Genomic DNA, 26,562 nt, shown 5'->3' on the forward strand with positions numbered 1-26,562 from the left:
TTTGGAAATTTCCGAGGTTGCAATAAGCTTCAACAAGACAGAGGACAAGGCAAGGTAAATCAAATAAAACTGCCACTGAAGTCCAGAAAAGTAACAGTAAAAGTTCTCCAAGTGTCAAACGGAAACCTAATTCTTTCACAGAGTATGGCATCTATCAATCAAGCCTCCAGGTCAAATTACACAGGTTTAACCAGTGCTGGATAGAGTTCAAATGGGTTACAATAAAACAAAACAAAATCCGAATTCTGAATGCCAAACTAGACTTTTGCTAGACTGTAAAAGTAACTGTTTATAGGCGTAAGGTGTTAAGGCCAGCAGTCTTTCAGACAGCTGGATAAACTCTTTGATGGGAGAAGCCATTGACTTGGCTTACTGAGCCTCCGTCACAGTGCCGCTGCCATCTACCAGGTTTGGTTTTAAAGAGTATTTATTTCCCACTCCAACCCAAATCTCCATTTAAAAGACTTACAGGGTTTGGGCTTAGGGGCCGAAGACAGAAGATCTATAATAGTTTTGTTACCATTTTTCCTCAAAAGTCTAAGATAGCGCGATAGATTAACCATGGGGGCATATTCTTTGCTCTTCTTTGCATTTAAGACCTGAAGTCTCATAGTCCTCCCTTAGATTTGGATGGGTTTAGTGTCTTTCTTGATCAGTAGGCTGCGGTGTGAGTGACATGCTAGTACTCTCTGGAGTGATTCATAAAGAAGCCTTTGATTCCCAGCTAGGCCTTTTAAAATCACCGTGTAAGGATCCAATTCAACTGGAAAGATTCGGGGAACCACACACACACTCTGGTAGACTGTTACAGCAGAGTCCAAACTAGGCATTTCCACAGGGGTGCACTGGCCAATGAAACTATCTGGACTTTCCAAACTAGCCCCGCCCTGCCCCGCCCCGCCCCGCCCCTCCCGGCCTGGCCCGGCCCAGCCCAGCTCTGCTCAGCTCAGCTTCTGGCTGAATATGATTATGGGAACTCGGATGATGCCTGAGGGAATAGAGTACAACCCAGGCAGATGCCCTCTGGAATTACCAGCCTGTGAAATCCTGATGTAATAAAACAGTTGTTATTTTAGGCCACAGAGTTTTAGTTGGTAAAGAAGCAAAAGCTCATCAGAACAAACGGAGATGCTCTAAGCGCTATGCTTAAAATGCGATAGAACAGGGTTAGAGGGAGGGGCCGGGGAGGAACGTGGAACGGGAACCGCCCATAAATGTCACTGACAGGGATAAAAGAGGAGTCGTGGGGTTTAGAGGACCTGCACAAAGTCTGAAGACCTCAGAGTCACGGGGTTTGAACAGGCTGCTACCATTTTGGACGACATTACAGCTTTGGCCTCGAGAGTCAGAGAGATCGCGGTGGGAAAGTCTGGCCTTAGGGAGACACCATGAGGAGCAATGAATAAACGTGGTGATTCAGTTTGCACGCCTAAGTGTGGACCACGGAAGAGTCGGGTGATGCGAAGTCACAGGAATCTCCAGAGAAAATGCCACAGGAAACAGCAGTAGATTTTTTTTTTTGGTACTTTTATTGAAAAGGTACATTTAAAAAAATACACAGACATTTTACCATTTACAGATGGCAGATATAGGCCCTCTACAAGAGTTCACTCTCTGCATTGTTTTATGATACCTCCTGCCCCTGATATCACAAACATTCCAGTCTTCTCAACATCAGTTGGGGTTTTTTTTTGGGGGGGGGGGTTGAGGGTAGAGAAGGGTATGGTCATGTGACCTGTGACATAGTCATCAAACAGAAAGACAGATTGTTCAATTATAAATTATATATCTTCTGTACATTATTGCATCAGGGAGCCACAGAGTTATGTAGCATCATTACAAATGAAAAGAGTTTAAAATGAAGATCATTATGTAGAAATACACGGATTCATTGTCTCCTTGCGGATGCACAGACGGTGCAAAACTGTGCAATTAGGAAGCTCTTTGTGTTTTTGTATACATTTGCCTAGCAACTCAAACCAGTGAGGGTGCTACAAAAATAAGTTAAAACAAAAACAGCAAACAGGTAGTAATTATAGCTATGTTATATGGCTTTCTATTCTGTTTAAATATCTCCAAATAAAACATGAAATAAAGAAAATACATTATCTTTTGTTCTCTTAAAGAGAAAAAAAATTTCAAAGCTGCTTTGCTTCCTAACAATTACACAGCAATAATAAAAAAGAAGTTTAACTCGACAAGAGTTACAATCTAGTACTACACGGGATACAACAGTACTCAGGTCTAGAACGGTACACAATCCCTATGGACACCAGTACACCAGAAGGAAGAACGCCATGATCTGTGGGGAAGATGGTATCCACAATTAAGCACTTGAGATGGACTTCCGTTCCTCACTAGAACATGCCCGCTTGGATTCCGGAGTTATTTACAGATACCCGAGGAACAGTTGACTGTTCAAGTCTGCCAGGAAGAGATTCCATTTCGTTTCTAAGCCAGATAATGTCCATGGGAATACGGAGGTCGGTTCTCTTTTTCTGATCAATATATTTTCAAGAAACTTAAATATCTCAGATACACCAATCAGCTGGGGTAGGATGGAGGGGGCACGGGAAACAGGGGGATAGTGCCCTTCAGCCTGGCCTCCGTTTGGCTTTGGAGGTTGGGCTGATCTGCGGCCTGCACTTTGTCAGTGGGTGGGTGGGGTGGTTACAGTCACATACAGGGCTTAACATTGCTGAATCCTCTGGGCTTTTCTTCTATGTTTTCTGTTGGCCTGGCCTGTTGCGGGCTGCAAGTATTTAGTAAGGGGCAAAGAGGATGGAGGCGGGAGTGGCCCGGATGGGCCCATGGCCAGGCCTCAGCAGCGCAGGAGGAATGGCTGCAGCCTGGAAGAGAGAGGTGGATGGCCGAGGCGGTAGGGACAGCGCCGAGGACACAGCTGCAGCCGCCAGGGGCGAGGACAGGAAAGTCGGGGTCAGAGGCTTCATCAGATCTTTCTGGAACGCGAGCTTTGCCTAAGAAGGGGCAAGAATGGGAAACGGGATGAGGGTAATGTTTACAAGTCACAGCACCACGGGTTTTCACTAGTAAAACACTACAGAGCCAAAACAACTGAATTGTGAACATCTTGACTTTGGGAAGCCATGAAATGATGGCTGTCGCTGGGCTCGGTGGCTCTGGGTGTGACCGGACTTTTGGACACTTTGGTTCTGTTTTGGTCTCTGGAGAGACACCCAGAAGGGGCCTGCATATACAACCAGCTCAACTCAAATCTCAGACCACGTGGTCTACAGAGATGTCCGCAGCCTGGGCTGGCCTTGTGCCAGACTCACCCTCCGGGAGTGCAGCCACACTCCCCAGAGAGGAGCCACAGCACCCAGTGTTCAGCACTGGATTTTGAGGAGCAAAGGTGTGAAGACTCCACATCTCTTAGACTGCACTGGGGTTAGGTAATTGAGATGTAGAACATTAGGGACCCGTGAGGAGTTGAGACTATAAAACCATTTTGCCCTTCTTGTATTGTCCCCATCCCTGTGATGAGTGTTCCCTGAAAAAAGTTATAATTAAGTCAAGTTCTGTGCTTGACAGTGACTGTCAAGTGGGTTAGAAACCTCTCAACTTGAAGGGATCCCAGTGTGGACGCCTCCTGGGAAGAAATCAGTCATAAAATTCTGTCTTTTGTAACGAAAAGGGGCTGTGCCAACTGCATTTGCTTAACGCAGGTACCACCTGCCTGTGGCACCTGCTGGTAGCTTTGGTGAGGCCAGAAGATGATCTAAGCTCCCCTCCACCTGGCCCATCTCAGCTCCATCTCAGAGCATGTTAGACCCTGCCCCAGAGACACTGCGAGTCTATCCGTGTATTTATATGGTACCTATTGCTGAAGTCTCTTGGTATTTGTGGAAGAAACTGAAAGCGGTACAAATTGAGAGCAGGTGAGATGGCCTGGTTACCACCATGAACAGAAAGAGCAATACAAACACTTTCATATGTATATAAGCACATAGCAGAAAAAAGGACATATGAAATTAAACCTTTCCTGAACTCCCAGGCATCGCTTGCTCTTGTTCTAGGCCTTTAGTTTAGTTTAAACCTTACAGAAGGATGTTTTTGACAAGGTTTTAGTAAAAGTAAGACATGAGCTCTTGTAAAAAGATTTATTTTTATTTTAATTGCATGTGTGCATGAGTGCAGATGCCTGCTATGCTCAGAAGGTGTGGGACACCCTGGAACTGTTGTGAGCTGCCTGTCCCGAGTGGTGGCAACTGAAGTTGGGTCCCGTGCAGGAGCAGCAAGTGCTTTAAGCCCCTGACCTGTTTTCTCTCTGGCACCAAGACACTGACTTCTAAAGAAGCTCCCCTTTGCTCTTGTAAGGAGGACGACTTTAGAGTTCCCTGTAGCAGGAATTAAGTAGTTCATTCTAATATTGCTGGATCTGTGAGGTGGCTCAGCAGGTAGGCGTGCCTGCTGCTTAGTCTGACATGGCTCAGTGGATATATGTGCCTATGGCCAGGCCTCACAACCAGATTCTGATGCCCAGGACCCGCAAGGGAGTAGGAGAGAACCAACTTCATCAAGTTTTCCTCTGCCCTCCATATAGGCACCAAGGACCAAGCACCTCTCTTCCATGAATTCACAACCATAAGCTTAGCACTAGAACTTGTGCTAAGTAGGTAGCAAATTCTGGATTAGATCCCCAGGCCAGGCAATTAGATGATTAATATATAAATAAAATAAAAATGAATGAATGGATTAATCATTCCCCAGAGGCTAGTCTAGGAACCTCCAGTTCCGAGGCTCTCCCGATGACCACTATCCAGTCTAGCCAGGCTGTGCCATAAGTCAGATGTGCAAGGGGAACTTACGGCTAAGATGCTCGGGCTCCTCTGGAGCTTGTTGTAGGGGCTGTATTTCGGCTTCAGCGGTTTTCCTGCGACACGGTCTTTATGCCTTCGGCTGGAAATGTGCTGAAGGAAAGAGGTAGTGAGCGTTAGCTGGCTCTGGGAAAGCTCTATTTCCTAGACAGCGATAGCTGGTGTCTCCATCCCCCCGTCCCCCCGCCCCAGGAGAGGACTTTCTTTCCATCCAGTCCCTCTAATGTTCTTATCAGAGTCACCCTGGGTTGCCATGGCCGGCCATCACCAAGCCTGTCTTCCTTGACCAGATCTTGAGTGTTTAGGGGACAAGTGTCACATCCATCGACCCTTGGCTAAGGAAGCATTGTTTGCTCTCGGTAACTTTTGTGCCCACTTATCTGTCTCCAGTCACTGGGCTGGAAGCTGAGAGGTAGGTCGTTCAGCTCAGATATTCTCTTCTAAAGAGCGAAACAATCCCACACTGGTATCTCAGCGGCTTCAGCTGAAGGAGCTGAAGAAGCGGAAGGAGCTCCCGCAGCACTCTTCTACGCAGCACTTACGTATTGCGGATTAAATTTAACAGCAAACACACAGAGAAGCATTGAGAGATGAGGAGCCGTACACAGACACGACCTGACATGTTCAGAATGTTTAATTTGGGCTGCCTTACCTGCTTGAGTTGGATCTCTGAGTTAACGTGAACATCACAGATTTCACAATGAAACGTCTTGTTCTGGAGTCCCGAGCCCTTGCTGCCGTTCTGCATCTTTAACCTCGACCCAGGTCTTGGGTAGGACTTAATTGGACCAGCTCCATTACGAGCCTCAACCATGGTCTTGTGTTTAGATCCTAAAAATAAAGACACATGTCCTTAGTAGCTCTTTAAGGACAGGTGGCGGGGCTGGAGATTTTGTCCAGTTGGTGGGGTTTTTGCTTAGCATGTGTGAAGACCTGGGTCTCATGCTCAGCACTTAATGTTCCTGCTGTGGTGCTTTATGCCTGTCATCCCAGGACTCGGAAAGAAGGTGGAGGCAGGCGTTCTAGGTTATCATCAGCTACACAGCAAGCCCAAAGCTAGCCTGTGCTACACGAGACCCTACCTAAATAAACAAGTAAATAAACATGAATTATAGGAAACCCTTTATTTTATGTTTCTTCCCTCTTTCCTCTTCCATTACCTTTTTCTCCCTCCCCTCTTCTCTCTTTTCCCCCTTTCCCCCAACTTCCTCTCTTCCTTTCTAATTTTCTTTGAGACAGGCTTTTACTATGTATCCCAGACTGGCCTGAACTCATCTTTTCGCCCACGCTAGCCTCAAACTTGTGATTCTCCTGCCTCTTTTATGCTAAAATTACAGGCATGCACCACCACCTCTAGCCCTTGTACATGTTTTCTTCTCATTAATTTTAGTGACTGAGTAATATATTCTATCACACTGGGCTGCAATAATTTATTCAGCATATTATTACTGACGAATTTTTATGCTGTTTCCTTTTTTTTTTTGTCTAATCAGTAAATAGCGGTGGCCAGTACACACAAACCTTTCACTATATTCCTGTCACTTCATCAGAATGATTTTTGGTAAGCATTAGATGCTTTCTGATGAGATACATGACATACTTTATCTCCACACTACTTCAGCTTTGAACTTTTCAGTCATATGACCATACTTTGCTAAAATCACTCCTAAGTAAAGCGAGAGACACAGACAGAGAGGGAGGAATAGGGAACACATTGGCATGCAAGCAACAGATGTTCCATTCTGGTGGGAAGAGCTGGGCTGGGTTATCAACACTCTTTAGACTCAAAGCCCCACAGCTAACCTGTGTTGTGTGCCTCCAGCTGTGACAGGGAGTTCACAGCCACTTTGCATAGTGAGCAATAGAGCAGTTTTTTGGCTTTTTCTTCTTCGGATTCAGCAGCAGACCCCGGAGCTCCGTTTGCGCTCTTGGAGGGAGATGTGATGGCCGCAGGTGGCAGAGGTGCGGTTCCAGATTTGAGGAGAAAGGCGCCTCCCTCAGAGCCTGAGGGCTGAGCGGAACCGGTGGCTTTTAACTTCCCTTTGTCTTCTACGGAAAACAACACAGAGAGGTGTTATTAAAGCCTCCCGTGACTTACAGACCAGACTTAGAAACGGGAATTTGATTTCCATATCAAGTAGAAAAACCAACACAGGTTCTTTTAAAGTTTAGCACAGATTTTAGCTTGCATAGCTTGATCTGAACAAAATCCCATCCCCTTAGCTTCCACATCAGATCGCCCCCAAATCCTAGTGATCTATGATGACTTTGGTCTCCCACTTTGGGTAGGTGATTTTTCTGGAACCCCTGAGTCATAAGTCATGCTCTAGGGAAGGCTTCACTCTAACAAAATCAGCTTCTCTTCAGCATGTTGACAAGACGAGGCAGCAACCTGAGGTAAGTCATTAGCCCATGTTGGTTTTAGCTGACAACTTAACATTTCGTTATGGCCTGGGTATGAAGTTGAAATTTAACTTTTACACCAGGTCAAAACTTTATGTGCTTCAGTAGGGGGAAGGGAAGAGACATGGTTAACTGTGGTAATGAGCGGTAAGTTTTCCCCGCTCTCTGAACTGTAAGGCATTCTATCCAAAAAATGGTGGAGCTGAGTCCCATTCTTTAGGCTCATGACTGCCCACCTGCCCAGCTGAATAAAAAGTTTTAAATAATCACATCACACCAAGCCCGGTCACAACATGAGTATTAGTCAAATAATTTAAAGACGTCTTGACTATTTTAGTCACGTGATTGCAGAAGGCCTCTTATCCTGAAGGGCCCTGAGCAGGCTGTGAGAGGGTCACAGTGGCTTTGCTAGAATCTAGGCTTTGTTCAGTGACTCCCTAGGGAGGCAACAGCGTACCGTCCCATGTGGAACTCTAGTAGAGCTTGTACTCTTAGAAAACGGCTAGAGAGATGCCGACTGACTCGTATTAAGGAAGGTTAGGTAGGGAAGCCTACATGGAAACGTATTAGTTAACTGTCCTAGGCAACTCAGGACGGTGTACAGTTGGCTGACAGGACCACCAGTTGTCTGTCTTGAGATTTAGTCACAAAACCTGCACGTGGCAAACCAAATGCCACCCTATATATGAACTAGCTAGTCTCTCTTTTTAAAAACAGTTTTAAGACATTTTTCCTTTTTTGAATTTATTTTTTTAGAAAATTTCATACATGAGTATAGTATTTATATCATTTCCACCCTCCCTTTTTTCTTTATACACACACACACACACACACACACACACACACACACACACACCCCCACAGAGAGAGAGAGAGAGAGACAGAGACAGAGAGACAGAGACAGAGAGACAGAGACAGAGAGACAGAAAAAGAGAGAGAAATATAAATACAGTCTGTCATTTATTTTTCTTAAGTGAAGCTACTGTACATTGTTTTCAATAATCATCTGCTTCAGGTTACAATGAGATGTATGAGATATATATATATATATATATATTTTTTTTCTTTTTATGCTTATTTCTTTAAGAAAAACTAACAATTCCGCTTTTAATTTCCTTTTTAAATTGCTAATTTATTCACTAACAAATGCATGTTGACATCATGTTAATTGCTGACAAGGTGCGAGACACCAAAGAGAATAGTAAGTGAGCCAGGTACAGACTTGTAGAAAGTTACAGAGGAGCCAAGGAAATGAGATAACCGTTCAGGGGTTCTAATTTATGGTAGAAACTTGTGAGAGGCATCAGAGCATACAGCAGAAATGGTTATTTCTGCTTGGGAAGAAAGGAACATTTTTTTTTTTTTATTAAGGAAGCATCATTTTGGAATTTTGAAGGTCAGATTTAGGTAAGCACAGAAGGAGGCTGAAAAGGCATGGAAATGGCCGGTTAGAAGCCTCAGCATGAGGGCAGGGGTAGGGTTGAAAACATCTCAGGGGCTCAGCTGGCTGCTGAGTACAAGACACCAGATGTTGCAGGAAATATTCCCAATAAAGGTCAACTGAGCCCAGAGCCAGAGACTCACATCCACTGAAATCCATACTGAGGGCAGAAACCTCCCTATCGACAGAAGACTGAAATGTACAGTGAATTGTGTGATTTAAGATTTAGATAAATAATTGTTTTCCATGAGATTGATTCCATTAGAATCAATACTTTGGAACATAAGGAAAAATTTTGACTTTGGAAATACACACATGATTTCAACGTAGTCAGGGCATTCTGTTGCGTGATTGAAGCCTGCTGGTCAATAAAACAAACTCTAACATCAAGAAAATGACAGCTGTATTTACATATTTATATCAGTGTGAACTTAAGAACAGCAGGGCCAAATTTTATTATTTCCCTCCCCCCCCAGTGGCTTGATATCACAATCTACTATCTTATTTCTCTTTGCTAAGTGACATTTTTAAAAACCTGAGTTTTAAAATGGATTTGAAGGTTTAATTAATATATTGTTTACTTCTGTTTCCTTTAATAAAGATGCATGTCATCTGGAACTTCGAGTTCGCGGATTCCATTTTCAAGTATTCCCTTGCCTACTGTTAATTACCAGGCTCTCTGATTGTCATAATCACTTCCTGCCCGTACACACACTCCTTGTAAGGTTTTCTGCTGTGGGACTCGGACGCTGTGGGACCTCTCACCGACTTCCCAGAGCTCCAAACACTGAAAGACTCTTTGCTGCACGACTTCCTTCATATCCAAGTTGATGAACCACAGAAAGTCAGCCATCAATACTTGTCATCTGTATTTTCCACTCCAGAACCTTCACACAAATAAGTTCACCTTGTTCAAAGTTAATACTGTATTTCATATGAGGTACCTTGGAGGCCTCATGTCCTAACACGGAAGGCAGTGATAAGCAATGGATCCAGGTAGATGTCAAACCTGTACATATACGTTTCTTAATTAAAAAAAAAAAATCCTTTACTTACTATGTTTGCCTTACATTTTCATTTAGAACTCTGAGAACCCTACCAAATTTTTATTATTCTATTTGCAAAGGTTACTCTTGAATCTGATTTCATTAGTGTGAAAATTTCTCATTTTATCACGAGCTCTTGTGGGCCATGGCTCAATTACAGCTTACAGCAATTGATACTTCAGATATCAACCCACCTGAAAAATTCTTCTCAGATGGAGTAACCCAGCCCGGCAAAGCTGGCAATGCCCTTGACTCTGGAGACTGCTGCTTTCATCTGTAATTTTACTCGTGCAGTTCCAGCCATGCTATCTCCCCATTACCACACACTTTCATCTAATGTGTACATGGAATCCCATGATTACATCTCAGTCTTACGGGCACATGCATTTGTGGATGGTCAGGGGGGTGACTTCTCTCTGTACTGTGTTCTCCACGTTATGGTGAGAAACTTAGAAATCTGGTCTGTATTATTAGCCTGGCTGATGGAGCAAGTTGGCCAGACATGCGTCCTTCTGGACACGTCACAAATGGAGCTTTCACACATTTACTTATGAAATTTCAGGTGTCTGGCCTTGTACAACCTAAGCCTTCAGAGTATTGATGATGAACCAGAGTGGTATTGCCGGTGTCTGTCCCTGTTTAACCTTAGCCCTTCAAGAAACCAATAGCACCTACCTGACTAACCATGTCCAGATATTATTAATCACACTGAAGAAATGTAAAATAATGCACTTATTTTCTGCCTTTTCCTTACACCTCCCCATGGTTTAATTTTCTCCCTTTGTAACCTGTAGTGGTCCCTTTAAAAGATGGTGGGCACCTTCCCACAGCTGCAGCTGCAGTTACCTACAAAGTGTAGCTGATAAGCTTTGCTAACTTATCTTCAAAGAATGTCTGTGTCCCTGAGAATTTTCCTTGTGGTTTTTTATATTACTACCAAGTTGCTAATGAATGGACACACACACACACACTTGGGAATTTGTTAGGGCAGAAGAAATAGATTGAGAAGAAATAAGATGGAGAAGCAGAAAAAGAAAAAACATTGTAAAGTAATTCGAACAAGAATGAATTAGAACAGAGTACTGTAACAGAGAATTGGATTTAGAATGAGACGGAGACTTTGAGAGAAGAAATTATAAACAATTAGGACAGAAGAATTAGGGTAGAGGTGGCAGAATAAAGAGAAATAAAAGGAGCACAGAATAGAGAGAACGTGTGTGAGAGATTTTTTTCCTACAGCCATTAGACTTTAGTTCCTACGTTTACTGTGGCTTCTCTTTTAGAACCCGGAGTGAAAACCTTTAAGGCAGGCCCTTGAAGGCTTTCAATATTTTTTTTCTAGCCAGGTTTCAATGATGGAATAACATACATATCTATATATTAACAAATCTGCGTTCACTATAAAAATTTAGAAGATAAGGTCAGATGACATTTAAAAAGTCGTGAGTTCATCAAAATGTTGTATATCAATTTTATTTTATTTATTTTACACAAATTCTAATGAGGGAGAAACCATTGCTACCTACACTTTTATGTTTAGTCTGAGTTTCTTTTGCAAAATTTCTACAGACTATAATGGTGCATGTATTTGAATACATCTCTACATTTATGTAGGCAGATACAGAATGTCCCTCCCCGTCATCCCAGAAGGTTTGTTTGAACTCCTAATCAATTAAGAACTCCTAAAGGTAACCACTATTCTTACCTATATCAAATTATACAAGTAGCTATTTTAAACCTTCATATAAATGGAATCACACAACAGGCATTTCGGAACTATTACACGGAGAAAGTCTTTTTCTCCTTTCCAGGTCATGTCCTGGAAACATGTGACTACACTAGTTTATCTTTTGGATACTGATGAACATCTGGAATGTTTTCAGTTTTGCCTATTTTGAGTAATGCTACTATGAGCATTACGTTGGTTTGTAAATTTAAATACTAATCTGTAGCCAGCAGAATCTCTGGGGCATAAGATACGCATCTCTCTGTCGTTAGTAGGTTCCAAAAACAGTTTTCTAACATAACTGTACCAGTTTATCTTCTTATCAGGAACATATGAGAACCCCAGACTTCCTGCATTCTCTCTAGGACTAGGTACTGAGGTACCTAGGGAGAAAAGGTGGGTGCATGTTGCAAAAGGCTAATGCCATAGTAGAGCTCTAGGGTGCGCGCGCGCATGCGCGCACACACACACATACACACACACACACATACACACATACACAGATACACACACATACACAGATACACACAGATACACACAGATACACACAGATACACACACATACACACACACATACACACACACATACACACACACACATACACACACATACATACACACATACACACAGAGTCTGAACCGACATCCTTTGTTTAACATGTATCACAACTCCTCTCCCAGGCTTTCTTTCCTCTAAGTGCAGTCTTATGATAATCTCATTTCTGTACAAACAAAGTCAGGGCTTAAGGAAACAAGATGCCTATAGCTGTTCAATTAATGAAGAGAGAACACCGATTCCCACAAGGGCTGCCTGAACACGGAGCTGGTGCGCTTACCGCTCTAATATTTTGTAGGCTCTTACATTGAGACTGCTCACTGCTAGGGTCATTTTCTTAGAGTCTGACACTGGAAGTGGATGGTGTCATTAGAGGCCATCAAAAGCATTACATGTTATGCTCAAAACTGCCAAGAAATGGGTAAATAAAATGGTTTTCGCACTGTTCCTTTAAGTGCGGGGGGGGGGGTGATCAGAAGTGTCCCTTCTTAGATGTCCCTTTGGCATGAGGGTTATTTTGAGGAGCAGCAGCCAGAGGAGAGGCTCGGATAATTAGAAACTGCTGTATTTTAGGGGAAGTGTACACCTACCATGGAAAGCCTGCTTCTAAGGATGCCCCTTTCTCTGTACCGGGAAGAGAGGACTTCACATCTCCAGAGGCTCTTAAGGGGAAAGCCAGTTTCGACATTAACTTTATTTACCGTCTCTCTTGGTCATTTCCTATAACTTCCTGTAACTGGCCTCTCCAAGCCTTTCTTTGTCCATTTGAAGAAGGTACTTAAGTCTGAATTCAGAGCTATTTCTCAGAGACACTCTCATTTCTCTCGGCATTGCATGGATACACACAAGACATATGTGTTATGTTTCCTCCTCTCCAATCTGTGTTTCATCACAGGAGTCAGTTCCAAGCAGGAACTCGGAAAGAGAGAAAATGATTTTATTTCGCTGTACTTTAGTAGCGACTTAGCTTGTGGGCCACAGAAACAAATGTTAGTAGCCCTCCAAATCTTTATTTCATGCAAAAATCCACCCAGATTGTTTTCCTATGGTTTTTCTACTTCCCAGTTAATTCCCCAAACTTAATGGATATGCCAACGAAATCCTCATGTTTCATAAGAGAAATTTTTTCTCGCGTTGTTGTTTTTAAGGTCTTAATTTGTCAAGTCTGTTTGAATTAAAAGCCATTAGTAATTTTCCACCTCTGAGAAATGGTCAGGATTTTAAAATCACGACAGGAGGAGTGTGGAAAGACACATAAAATATATAGCTTACGTCTTGTAAGACATATATAGATACATAAATATTTATAATAAAATAATTATGTTTACCATTTGGTGGGCTTGTAAATTAACATAAAGAAATAACCATCCACCCATGTAACAATCATTTAATGAACACCTACATATAATCTACAATATATAAACTGCAAAGTTAAAAGGAAAAGGACCAAGACTTTGAACTCAATGGAAACTCCGTATCTAGTGGAGACAGAAACTAAGGTTGTGTGTGATGTTGGGGCTCAGGAAACAATGTTCCGCGGTGTTTGGCATGTGAAGCATTTTCGAGTTAAAGATTAAAGGAAACTGGAAGATCTTAGAAGCCACATGAAAATGAGCTCTTTTCAACCGTCCATGCCACACCATTCCCCCACAAACACAGAAGAGGGCTTCCTCCAAAGGTCTTTACTTTTAAACACTCAACCAAGATTTCTTCCAAAAGACAAAAAATTTATCTTTGCCTCCCTCCCTGGGAACTTCATGAGACAGGAAAGATTAACTGCCAGAGAAGAGACAAGGTGTGCCTCCATGTCCAGGTGGACTTTCACCTGGCCTGCTGAGGGCAGTTTTGAGAGATCGCCAGGGAGACTGTCTCTACCTAGGAGGAGGAATCATGGTGACAGTGACGTTCTGCCGCCGAGTCTCCAGTAACTTGAGGCTGCTAACTATCCCAGAGGATTTTATCCTATGCCACTGCCTCTTTTTAGGGACTCACCTGTTTCTCCCAAGAACCATCTGCCATCCCACTAAAGGTACTCACACAACCCCGCCCCCCAAGAAGAGGACATTTGAAGTTCAAATATCAGATCTGACTCTCTGAGTTACAGAATTTGGCCCTTGTGCATATTAAGTAATTTGCATGCCCCTTTCCCCTCTTGAAGTGTCTATTATCAGGTAATTGATAGGTCTGAAATAAAAATCCAATCAAGGATCAGATCACATCCAGACTGGTAGAGCATGAGAGAAATTTCGGGTGAGTCTCAAATGGAGTTTGAGTCCATCATCCCTATTGGAAAACAAACTGTGAAAGCACAGATATCAGGAAGGAGACCACTGCAGCTGTCCACAGGGTAGCCAAGGTTAGTACTAGAGAACTCCTGGTAGTTTCAGGGCATGTTTGTATTTAGAATCACTAAGACTTACTGATTATATGTGAAATGTCCAAAGAAAGAAATCAGGGGCCGGGCGGTGGTGGCGCACGCCTTTAATCCCAGCACTCGGGAGGCAGAGGCAGGCGGATCTCTGTGAGTTCGAGACCAGCCTGGTCTACAAAGAGAGTTCCAGGACAGGCTCCAAAGCTATAGAGAAACCCTGTCTCGAAAAACCAAAAAAAAAAAACCAAAAAAACCAAAAAAACAAAAAAAAAAACCAAAAAAAAAAAAAAAAGAAATCAGGGATCTATGGCTTTGGTATGAACACTCAGTAAATGATAGTGGTTCCATTTATGAAGAGGGCGGTGATGGTCTTTAGGTGGAGAACAAAACCTTCTGTCTTATAGCTAAGAACACCTGGCTATTCCTTGTTGCATTCCCAGCTGACATTAATCTCCAGCAAGACTTAGGTGATTGCTAAATTAATCCTCAGACATACAAAACAATTTCCTTTTCTTGTTGGTCTTAAGAATCAAGGAGGCCACAAAAGTAAGGCGAGGACTTCAGGAGGGAGGTACAGTAAAGTGGTGTTCACTGTGGAGTAGCTATTAGTGACTCACATCACAGGCAATGGATTTTGCTGGGATACTGTGGGTTTCTAAAGCCATGCTATTTACTGCTAAGGACTGACAAAAAAAAAGTCTAGTCTTAATAGAATACGATTACATCTGGGCTATCCCAAGCCAGTTCCTTAGGTTGCAAAATAGTTATTTTAATATTAAATTTGAAGGAAGCAGTATTATTTACACACTTACATATTGTGTTTATTGTTATCACTTTAGTACTATTTTATGATTAAGATGTATTGTTCTCTGCTTATCATATAGTCATTTGTTAAGAAGTCTCTGATAATCCATGAACCTTGATCACTGATATCTACTGATGTCCTTATAAAACAGCCCTTCCAGAATCACAAAGGAACCCCAAAATTTGAAGGTTTTGAGAGAATGACATTGACTCCAGGGAACTGGTGAATACTCCTCCCCATCCTTGCGTGAGGAGGACTGAGGTTCGGGATATCTCTCCAACAGGATCTCCCCAAAAAGAACCAAATGAAGACCAGAAGAAAGGAGAAAGGAACTTTTAAATAAGTCAGAGTGCCCTGAAAGACAGCGAGTCTTGCAAGCATGGAAGTGGAGGGCAGTCAGGGAAATCTCCAGCACCAGTTGCATGGCATCTTTGTCCGCTGAGGTTCTGGAGGAGGCACGAACACTGCGTTCTTCCTGGGCTCGTGTGATGCATGGCCATGAAAAGGCCACCTCCTTGGGCCAAGCAAGGAAGAAATCATTAGCTATGCTCTATTACTATTTGTTTTGACTTCATAGTCAATGAAAGACTGTTCTTGTGGCCCCCGACTCAGTATGGCTGCGTGAGACAGGAAATCTAAGTCAGGACTATTACCACGAGTTCACTTGTTGGATTTGAGTCAAGAATGGTGAAGAGGTAGCATCCTTTTCTGTCAGTTTACCATAGCTTAGTTTTATAGTCAGTTTTCTCAGCAAGCAGGGAGAAGCCCTCGGAGAATCGCTTGCTTAAATGTCAACATGTGAAAGTCCCAAGTTCCCTCTCTGAGACTCTGTCTCCCCTCCTACTTCCTCAACCCTCAGTTAACCTTTCTGAGACCACAGAAGTTAACTTCGCTTTTCATACTTAATATTTTACTGGGGAGTATTGGGCACGGAGGCAGACAATGAAAGCATGCCTGGTCATTCCCCTTCCTTTCTCCATTAACACCTCCAGCGCCAAGTCGCCATCATCTCAGAAAGCCCTGCCTGGTTACTACATAAGACTCCTGGGACCAAGGAGTTTTGGTGTGAGGAATTCTCAGGCCATTTTCTTTTGTTTTATCTTTCTATTTCCTGAGCAGTAGTAAGACATGAACGGGTGTCAGCCAGAGCACCCTCTTCCCTATGCAGTCTGTGAGAAATGAAGCTAAAAAGCCCGGAGGGCTCCATACTAGACGGGGACTTGGTGGCGGGGGGGGGGGGGGGGGGGAGCGTTGTCGGACCACTGTGAACCTGTAAGGATGTAAATCAATGCATTGCCAAGGGCTTCTGACGCCCTTGCCTCATCTGTCTCAGCCTTACCTACACATTTACTAAAGCACGAGGGGTGGAAACCACTAACTGATGACAGATATTTTAAAGTTTAAAGTAGAATTCCATTAAGATAGGTGATGGATTTGCAAAAAAAAAAAAAAAAGAAAAAAAATGAAAAAAGATCCTCCACAAAATACAGAAGCAGCAGACCTGGTATTTTGGATGCAAAGATGCAAAACAATATGTAATAAGAGATGTGGAGATGCTGTTAGGCTGCCATCTCTAACATCTTTTCAAAATATATATTTTTTGTATTGTGTATTGCTGCACGCACAAAGCAAGTGCTCTTCATCTGTAGCATAACAGGACCTGCCAGAAGGAACAGGAAGAAGAAAAGGCCGGCCTTGCAGAGCACGGTGGATACAGCAGTCAGCTCATCTGAACAGCAGTCAGCTCATCTGAACTTTATCTAGCAGGTGTTTTCCCAAAGGTTACATGGAGAAAGATCATGGGAAATGTGGCAGTCTGAAGGTACCATCTAAAGGCTTTTTTTTTTGAAGATGTAACTTTTCAGGAAATGGAATATTCATAAACAACTATTTTAATATCCTTGGCTCTTAGGGATCAGGTTTAAATAAGGAATATGCACACTTTGGCCAGGGAAGCAGGTAGGCTAGCAGCAGATTTTCACCTCACCTTCCATTCCTCCAAGTTCAGTCCCCCACTCTCATCCCCAGCTCTGCAGCTGACCCCCCGCCAACGCCCCCAAAACACCTCCAACCCTGGTGAACCACATAGATCTTCCCCGTGAACTTCTCTGCCCACTCTCTGCGTTCCCCGGCCCCCCACTCCAGCAGGCAACCCCTGGGAACCCACAGGCAGTCAGGCTAGGGAGGCAGATCTGGACCTCTCTTCTTCCTCCAAATCCCCGTCTCATCCTAAACTCTAGCAGACTACCTGTTGGTGCCTCTCCTCACTCACTGTCCCCCTTCCCAGGAGACTAAGCAGATCCTGGTGGAACCCCTGCTTTCCTCCCTCCTGTGGACACCATCGACCTTCTTCCTAGCCAATCCCCAGGCCTGTCAGCTCCTGTTACCCAAGAAACATTTTACCTGGAGCCCCCAGTGGCTATACCTCTCAGGATCTCGGGAGAATTTACTAACAGCTGACCCACTGACTCTGCCTCTCCTAAGAACCAGAAAGGGAGGAAAACACCCATCCGGAAAAGACAAGGCCAGATATATCAGCACCTAGATTTATAATCTCCCAAACCCAGATGCCTAGACACCAGCAGAAAACATAATCAATAGCAGCCAGGACAATATGTCTCCACTAGAGCCCAGCAACCTACCACAGCAAGCCCGGAGTATTGCAACACACCTGATGCACAGGACAAAAACTGTAAGATAGTCTTTATGAATGTGACAGAGGTCCTTAAAGGGGCCATGAATAAATCCCTTAACGAACTCTATGAAAACACAAATAGTGGAAATAAATAAAACGGTTCAAGATATGAAAGTGGAAAGAGAAGCAATAAAGAAAACCCAAACTGAGGGAAATGTGGAACTGAAAAATGTAGGAACTCGATCAGGAAGCTCAGGGGCAAGCCTCACCAACAGAATACAGGAGATGAAAGAGAGACTCAGGCATTGAAGACACTATAAGAAACGAATACTTCAGTCAAAGAAAATGTTAAATCTAAGAAAACCTTGGTACAAGAAACCAGAAAATTTGGGACACTATGAAAAGACCCAAATCTAAGAATAACATGAATAAAGGAAGGAGAAGAAACCCAGGTCAAATGAACAGAAAATATTTTCAACAAAAATTATAGAAAAAAATTCCCTAACTTAAAGAGGTGCCTATCAAGGTACAAGAAGCTTACAGAACATTGAAAAGGTGGGACCAGAAAAGAGATCCCCTTGTCACATTAGAATGAAAAAACTAAATGTACTGAATAAAGAAAGAATATTAAAAGCTTCCAGGGAAAAAGATCAAATAACATATAAAGACAGACCTATTAGAATAACACTTGACTTTTCAACGAACTCTGAATGTCAGAAGGTCCTGGACAGATGTTCTACAGATTCTAGAAAACCACACATGCCAGTCCAGACAACTGTATACAGCAAAACTTTCAATCATAATAGATGGATAAAATAAAATATTTCAAGATAAAACCAAATTTAAGCAATGCCTATCTACAAGTCCAGCCCTATAGAAGAATCCTAGGTGGAAAACTCCAATCTAAAGTGGTTAAACACACCCAAGAAAACACATGGAATAAATAATCCCAGACCAGAAAATCAAAGGAGCAGCCTCTCTCTCTCTCTCTCTCTCTCTCTCTCTCTCTCTCTCTCTCTCTCTTTACAGAACATTGAAAAGGTGGGACCAGAAATCCACTTGAACGCATTGGCACAGGAGACCACTTCCTAAATATAACTCCAGTAGCACAGGCACTGAGAAAAACAATAAATGGGACCTCCTGAAACTGAAAGCTTCTGTAAAGCAAAGGACACGGTCAACAAGACAAATCGACAGCCTACAGAATGAAGAGAGATCTTCACCAACTCCACATCAGACAGAGGTTTTATCTCCAAAATACACAAAGAACTCAAGAAATTGGTCATCAAAAGAACAAATAATCCAATAAAAAAATGGAGTACAGACCTAAACAGGGAACTCTCAACAGAGAAATCTAAAATGGCTGAAAGGCATCCTTAGTCATCAGAGAAATGCAAATCAAAACAACTCTGAGATTCCATTTTATACCTGTAAGAATGGCCAAGATCAAAAACACTAATGACAACTTATGCTGGAGAGGTTGTGGGGAAAAGGGAACACTTCTACATTGCTGGTGGGAATGCAAGCTGGTACAACCCCTTTAGATATCAGTGTGGCGATTTCTCAGAAAATTAGGAAACAACCTTCCTCAAGACCCAGTAATACCACTTTGGGGTATATATCCAAAGGACGCTCAATCGTGCCACAAGGACATGTGCTCAACTATGTTCAGAGCAGCATTGTTTGTCATAGACAGAACCTGGAAACAAACTAAATGTCCCTTGACTGAAGAATGGATAAGGAAAATATGGTACATTTACACAATGGGGTATTACACAGCAGAAAAAAATAGTAACATCTTGAAATTTGCAGGCAATGGATGGAGCTAGAAAACAGCATATTGAGTGAGGTAACCCTGACCCAGAAAGACAATTATCATATGTACTCACTCATAAGTGGTTTTTAAACATAAATCAAAGAAAACCAGCCTACAAATCAAAATCCCAGAGAACCTAGACAAAAATGAGGACCCTAAGAGAGACATACATGGATCTAATCTGCATGGAAAGTAGAAAAAAGACAAGATCTCCTCAGTAAATTGGAAACATGGGGACCATGGGAGAGGGTAGAAGGGGAGGGTAGAGGAAGAGAGGGGAACAGAGAAAAATGTATAGCTCAATAAAATAAAATGAAGAAAAAAAATAAAAATAAAAACTGGAAAGATCTCAAACTAGTAACTAACAGCACACCTGAAAGTTCTAGAACAAAAAGAAGAAATTACACCCAAAAGTAGTAGACATCAAGAAGTAATCAAATTCAGGTCTTAAATCAATAAAATAGAAACAACATCAAACACCAATACAATGAAATAAACACAGAGTTGGTTCTTTAATAAAAGCTTAAGATTGACACTTATCCAAATTAACTAAAAGGCAGATAAAGAACACCCAAATTAACAAGATTAGAAATGAAAAGGGGACATAACAACAGGCACTGAGGAAACCAAGAGATTCATAAAGATATAAGTAAAAACCTGTATTTCATCAAATCAGAAAATCTAAAGGAACTCGATAATTTTCTCAATATATTTCACTTACCAAAATTAGATCAGATAAGCAAGTTAAACAGATCTATAACATCTAGAGAAATATAAGCAGTCATTAAAATCTCCAAACAAACAAACAAACAAGCCCAGGAATTATACCAGACTTTCCAAGAAGAGTTAATGACAAAACTCACAAAACAGAAACAAAAACAATCATTGCCCAGTTTGTTTTATGAGGGCACTGTCATCCTGATCTCAAACTATATAGAGATTGAGAAAACAAGAGAACTACAAAGCAATTTCCCTTATGAACATAGATGTAAAATTTCCCAACAAAATGCTTGCAAACCTAATCCAAGAACAGATCTAAAAGAACCTCCTTCATGATCATGTAGGCTTCATCCCACACATGGTTCAACATATTTAAACCTATAAATGTAACCCACCATATAAACAAACCAAGAGACAAACCACATGATCATCTCATTAGATGCAGAAAAAGCCTTTGACAAAATCCAGCCCTCCTTATGAGAAAAGTGCTGGAGGTATTAGGAATACAAGAGGCTTTCCTCAACATAATATAGGCAATTTACAGCAAGCCCATACCTAATATCAACTTAAATGGAGAGAAACTCAAAGCAATTTCACTAAAATTAGGAACAAGAAAAAGTTGTCCACACTCTCCATACCTAATCAACTTAGTACTTTAAATCTTAGCTAGCGCAATAAGACAACTGAAGAAGACCAATGGAATGCAAATTGGAAAGGAAGAAGTCAAATTATCTTTATTAGCAGATGATCTGATATTATGCATAAGTTAAACATTCCACTGGGAAACTCCTACAACTGATAAACACTTTCAGTGAAGTAGCTGAATACAAAATTAACTCACAAAAATCAGTAGCCCTCCTGTAAATACATGTACTGAGAAAGAAATCAGGGAAACAACACCTTAGCTTAGAAACTCACAATAGCCTCAAATAATATAAAATATCTTGAGGTAGGTATCAGAAGATGGAATTCACCAATGCTCATGGATCAGTAGGATTAACATAGTAAAAATTACCATCCTATCAAAAGCAATCTACAGATTCATATGGAAGCTCTCTCTCTCTCTCTCTCTCTCTCTCTCTTTCTCTTTCTCTCACGCGCACACACGCACAACAGGATAGTTAAAACTATCCGGAATTATAAAAGAACTTATGGAATTATCACCATCCCAACTTCAAATTGTACTACAAAGCCATAGTAATAAAAACCACATGGCGCTGGCACAAAAACAGACACATTAATAAGTGGAATCTAACTGAAGACCCAGACAAAAATTCACACACCTACAGACACTTGATGTTAGACAAAGAAGCCAGAAATACACATTGTAAAAAAGATAGCATCTTCAACAAACAATACTGGTCAAACTGGACAGTTACACAAAGAAAAATCCAAATAGATCCATACTTATCACCCCTTACAAAATTTAATTCCAAACGGATCAAATACTTTAACATAAAACCAGATACACTGAACCTAATAGGAAAATGTCGGGAATAGTCTTGAACTCACCCGCACAGGAAAAGAGTTTCTCAACAGAACACCATTAGCACAGGCACTAAAGATCAACAATCAATACTAAATGGGAACTCATGAAACTGAAAAGCTTCTGTATGGCAAATGATACCGTCATTTGGAGAAAGAGACAGCCTACAGAATCAAAAGATTTTTACCCAATTACATATCTGATAGAGGGCTGATATCCAAAATATATTAAGAACTCAAAAACCTAGATATCAAGAAAATAAATAACCAAATTAAAAATGGGAATCTAAACAGAGAATTCTCAGAAAGGAAGCTCAAATGACTGACAAACAAATAAATGCTCATCATCCTTATCCATCAGGAAAATTCAAATTAAAACCGCTTTGAGATCCCATCTTACATCTGTCAGAATGTGTAAGATCAACAATACAAATGACAGCTCATACAGGCAAGGAAATGGAATAAGATAAATAACTCATCTGATACTGGTGGGGATGTAAAATTGTACAGTCACTATGGAAATCAATATGGTCGCTGCTCAGAAAGTTGGGAATTGATCTAAAGATCTGGCAGTACTACTCTTGGGCATATGTTCAGGGGTCACACCATCCCACCACAAAGACAATTGCTCAACCACATTCATCCCTGCCCTAGCTATAACAGACAGAAACTGGAAACAACCTAGACATTTCTCAACAGAATGGCTGAAGAAAATGTGGTCCATGTACCCAATAGAGCATTACTCAGCTGTTAAAAAGTGAAATCAGGAAATGTACAGGTAAATGGATGAAACTAGAAAAATCATTCCGAGTTCGGTAACCCAGACCCAGAAAGACGAATGTGGTATGTATTTGCTTACAGGTGAATATTAGCTGTTAATTCAATGCTAACCAAGCTACAATCCATTTAAACGCAGAGGTTAGGTATAGAGTAAGGGATTGAGGGTGGCACAGATAGATATCCCTAGAAAAGGGAAATAATATAGTTTTGGATGGATATGGGGGTGGAGCTGGAATGGGAGGACCAAATGGAGGTGAAAAGGAGGAGGGAGACAAGGGAGGAGGTATGAGGAACAACAGTTAAAATTAAGGGTCATTTGAGGAATCATACGGAAATCTAATACAGCAAAATAAACACACACACACATACATACTTCTTCCTAAAATATACATATACACAAAAGATCGCTAAATAAAATCGCTAAATAATGGGGGAGACAGAGCTTCAGCTGAACATTTCTTGTCACCAGATGAAGCCTCTAGTACTTGGAATGGTTTACACATAACTGAGGTGTTGGCCAAAGGAATCCCAGAGGAACCCGTAAACAACCTAAGCTTAGCTGAGACTGTAAGTTGCTCTCCACAAACTGACAGCAGAGCCCCACTGTTGAAGACAACCCCGACACAACTCACCGAACACAGAGAAGTTGAGCTGTTGCCGACACGGAACCATCATACCTACATGCTAGTGTCTTTGGTACAGGAAGGTACTCGATGTGCTACCAAAGGAGAAACACAGACACCAATGCAGCCACAAACCCCTTATCTACAATGGTGTCCTCCTGCACACTAAGGCTAGTGCAATGGTGGCACAGAGTATATGGGAGTAAACCACCAGTATCTGATTCGAGAGCCAATGCACAAGCTGGAACCTACACCCAACTCTGCTTGGGTGACAAAGAACTTGAGACTAGACAGCCCAGAGACCTACGGTAGAACCCAGTACTGCTGTTCTAAAAAAAGAGAAAACATCACACCAAAATGTCTCCTAAGAACATTTTCCCATACTCATAGATCAGGGACTTGCTCAGTTATCATTGGAGAAGTTTCCACCTGCAGCAAATGGGATCAAATACAGAGACCAGTGAGAGACCTTGGAATGTTCAGCCATAACGGAATGTCTATATCAAATCCCCTGCCTCAGGAATCAGCAGAAAAGGAGGTGGAAGAGTTTCCTTGAATAAGTATTACAACTTCCAGTTTAGTGTTTTTATGGAATTCCTGGGTGTGTGAATGAGTGGGTCTCTGTTTCGTGTGCCTTCTCTTGGGCTCTTTTCTGTTTCTTTGTTTTGCTCGATTCCAAAGTGCTGGTTTTTGTTTTATCTTATATTTTACTCTATTATATTTTATTATTATTAAATAGAAACCTATTTGTTTGCTAGTGAGAGACAGACGGGTTGATTTGGATGGGAGGAGAGGTGGGAAGAAACTGGAAGGAGTAGAGGGAGGGAAAACTGTAATCTGGGTACATTATGAGAGAAAAATCCATTTTCAGTAAGAGAAGAGAAAAAAGAATATAGATTAGTGGATGCAAATTACTGAAATTTTCTATATATGGGCAAGAGCTCAATAAACAAGGCCAACAAATGGGAAAAGTATTATATGCAGGGAACATATTATACGTCTTCATCTTTGTGGATGCTTTCCCTGTCTTCAGTTTGTTACTGATACTCTAATCCTTTATTAGCAAATGTCTGGTCTCCTGCTTCATCGCGGAATGAGGAGGCTTGGTAAGGTTGTCCCCGATGTTGAAGCTTTCCCTGTCTTCAGTTTGCTACTGATACTCTAATCCTTTATTAGCAAATGTCTGGTCTCCTGCTTCTTCACAGAATGGGGAGTCTTGGTAAGGTTGTCCCTGATGTTGAAGCTTTTCCAGTCTGTGAGGAGAAAGGTGTCTGGTTGCACTTGGGTTCTCTGACATTTCCATATCTTCTCTCTTCTATGATGTCAACTCTTTTCTTCCTGTTGCTGAAGCCCTGAGAGCTCCAGGTTCTAAGGGTTCTTCTCTGAACTGGCTCACCCCTGGCGCTTTTCACTTGTCTTCTCTTTGATGTGCGGAGGCCATGAGCTGTGGCCTTTCTGCTTCCTCTCTCCCATCCTAACCCACCCAAACCAGTGTTCCCTCTGCAGTCATCGCTTCTAGATTTTCTTCCCTTGATAGCCACACACTTTCTTCCTTTGATGACTGTAGTTCCTCCCACAATCATTTCCCTGTTCATCTTTACAATAACAGTCCATTCTAGGTCCTTCCCTGGAACCTGTTCTTCTGCCTGGCCTTAGTTAAGAGACGGCATGCGTTAGGGTTGGTCACCTTACGTTCACCCACTTCTTTGGTATTATAAATTTAATTTGCTTTAGAGACTTCATCTACCACATGGATTCTTAAATTCACAGGTCACCCCTCTTCATGGTTCAAGACCCTTTCCTCATGTCTATGTCTAGATGTCTCATGGATCTTCAAACTCAACATCACGGATGCTAAGTGGACTGAGCTGCCCCGCAGAGAAATCCTCTCAAGTACTTTTCTTGTCCTCATTTCCGCTAAGCTGTCGTGTCAGCAGGGAGCCCTGTGCTCTTTCCCCATCTTACTTCAATATTTAATTAACAAAGTTCATGATAGAATCTTTTCAGGATCCTTGCTATCAGCACGTTCACCCTTTCATCTGGTCAACATTTCTCCAGCATCTACTGCATCTCACACCCTCTTCGAATCTTTCCGAATCTTAAAACAAACGTTTATGATTTTGCTCTTCGGTTTGAAGACTCAGATCTCCCCATCTCCCCTATTGTGCTTTTGTGATCCCTCCCTCTTCATATAATTATTCTATTATCTCAGAGTGATTTATTTGCACTCACAAATGGTCAAGAGAGAGCTTCTTGAATCCTGGAAACATCTTCACCTATCTCTGTACCAAGTGTGCAGAAAATATCCATGGGCAATTGTTCTACTGAGCTACAGGATGCCTAATTCTAGATAGTGCTACAGGAATAGAAATTTTAAAACGTCAGTGCTAACTACTGAATTGTATTGAGTGAAGTAAATGACACAGGAAAAAAAAAACCCATATATTTCTTAGTTATGTAAAATACCTTTACCACTTATGAAAACAGCATATGCTTTAAAGTTTTTAAGGTTCATCTTATTAGTAAGGTTATTATCATTAATTATATGTATGCATGTGTTTGTCAGAAGCCAGAGGCATGAGATCCCCAGGAACTGGAGTTATAGGTAGCTGTGAGCTAACTGACAGGGATGCTGGGAACTGAAATCTGCTTCTCCAGAAGAGCAGCAATTGTTTTTAACCCCTTAATCATCTCGCCAGCCCCCGTATTTGCAACAGTTAATGTGTCCATTCAAGCTGCAGTTTTTCACTTAACGATGGACCTCTTTGAGATACAGTAGGTCATTTGCGACAGGTTCAATATTTTAATGTTTCATAAAATGAAACGCATCTGGATATTTCATTATGTTCTCCGTTAGCAATACTGCACAGCACAGAGATAAACAAAGCTGATAATTAAAAGAGCTGTGAATACAGATGAAGGTCTGCCTGTAGGTACCCTGGCAGGAGATAGAAAGCACATGGGGAAAAAAAGCCAAAGACTAGCAGCCAGTCCTCTGCAAATAAGCTTGCTTCCTGTTCACGATCAACTTATTTTTCTCTTGTTCTTCCTTTTTGGGTTGTCGTGATGGAACCTTTGGCTTCTGCATTCCTGGTAAGAGCTAGTTCACTGGAAAAGTATACAAAACAAGAGACCACTATTAATTGGCATCAAAGCAGAGCAAACAAAAATCTGTTGTGCTCATGCAAGAAAACCGATGGGCTCACTGATGGCAAGTGGCCTGCTGGCTTTCAACATGGAGATACATGGTGATGCCCTTTTTTTTCTGATATCTTTTGACCTTGTCCATACTAGATAAGAACTACCACAGAGTCACA

General features: G+C 41.8%; 1 protein-coding gene across 9 annotated transcripts in view; it reads right to left on the bottom strand.

Moving 5' to 3' along the window:
* Positions 1 to 1,522: 1,522 nt before the first annotated feature.
* Znf385b (zinc finger protein 385B) overlaps positions 1,523 to 26,562 on the bottom strand; it is a 362,200-nt gene continuing 337,160 nt past the window's right edge. For all 9 annotated transcript variants that reach the window (XM_041639855.1, XM_041639854.1, XM_041639859.1 and 6 more), the window contains 4 exons: positions 6,642 to 6,887; positions 5,491 to 5,669; positions 4,830 to 4,931; positions 1,523 to 2,978 (listed from right to left, as the gene is read on the bottom strand). In XM_041639855.1, the coding sequence (XP_041495789.1) occupies positions 2,763 to 2,978; positions 4,830 to 4,931; positions 5,491 to 5,669; positions 6,642 to 6,887 (743 nt within the window). In that variant the 3' untranslated portion in view covers positions 1,523 to 2,762. The remainder of the gene's footprint in view (positions 2,979 to 4,829; positions 4,932 to 5,490; positions 5,670 to 6,641; positions 6,888 to 26,562) is intronic.

This window comes from Microtus oregoni, unplaced genomic scaffold (assembly GCF_018167655.1).
Source record: "Microtus oregoni isolate MIOR12 unplaced genomic scaffold, Mior012 000060F_ref0000265, whole genome shotgun sequence".
Lineage (NCBI taxonomy): Eukaryota > Metazoa > Chordata > Mammalia > Rodentia > Cricetidae > Microtus > Microtus oregoni.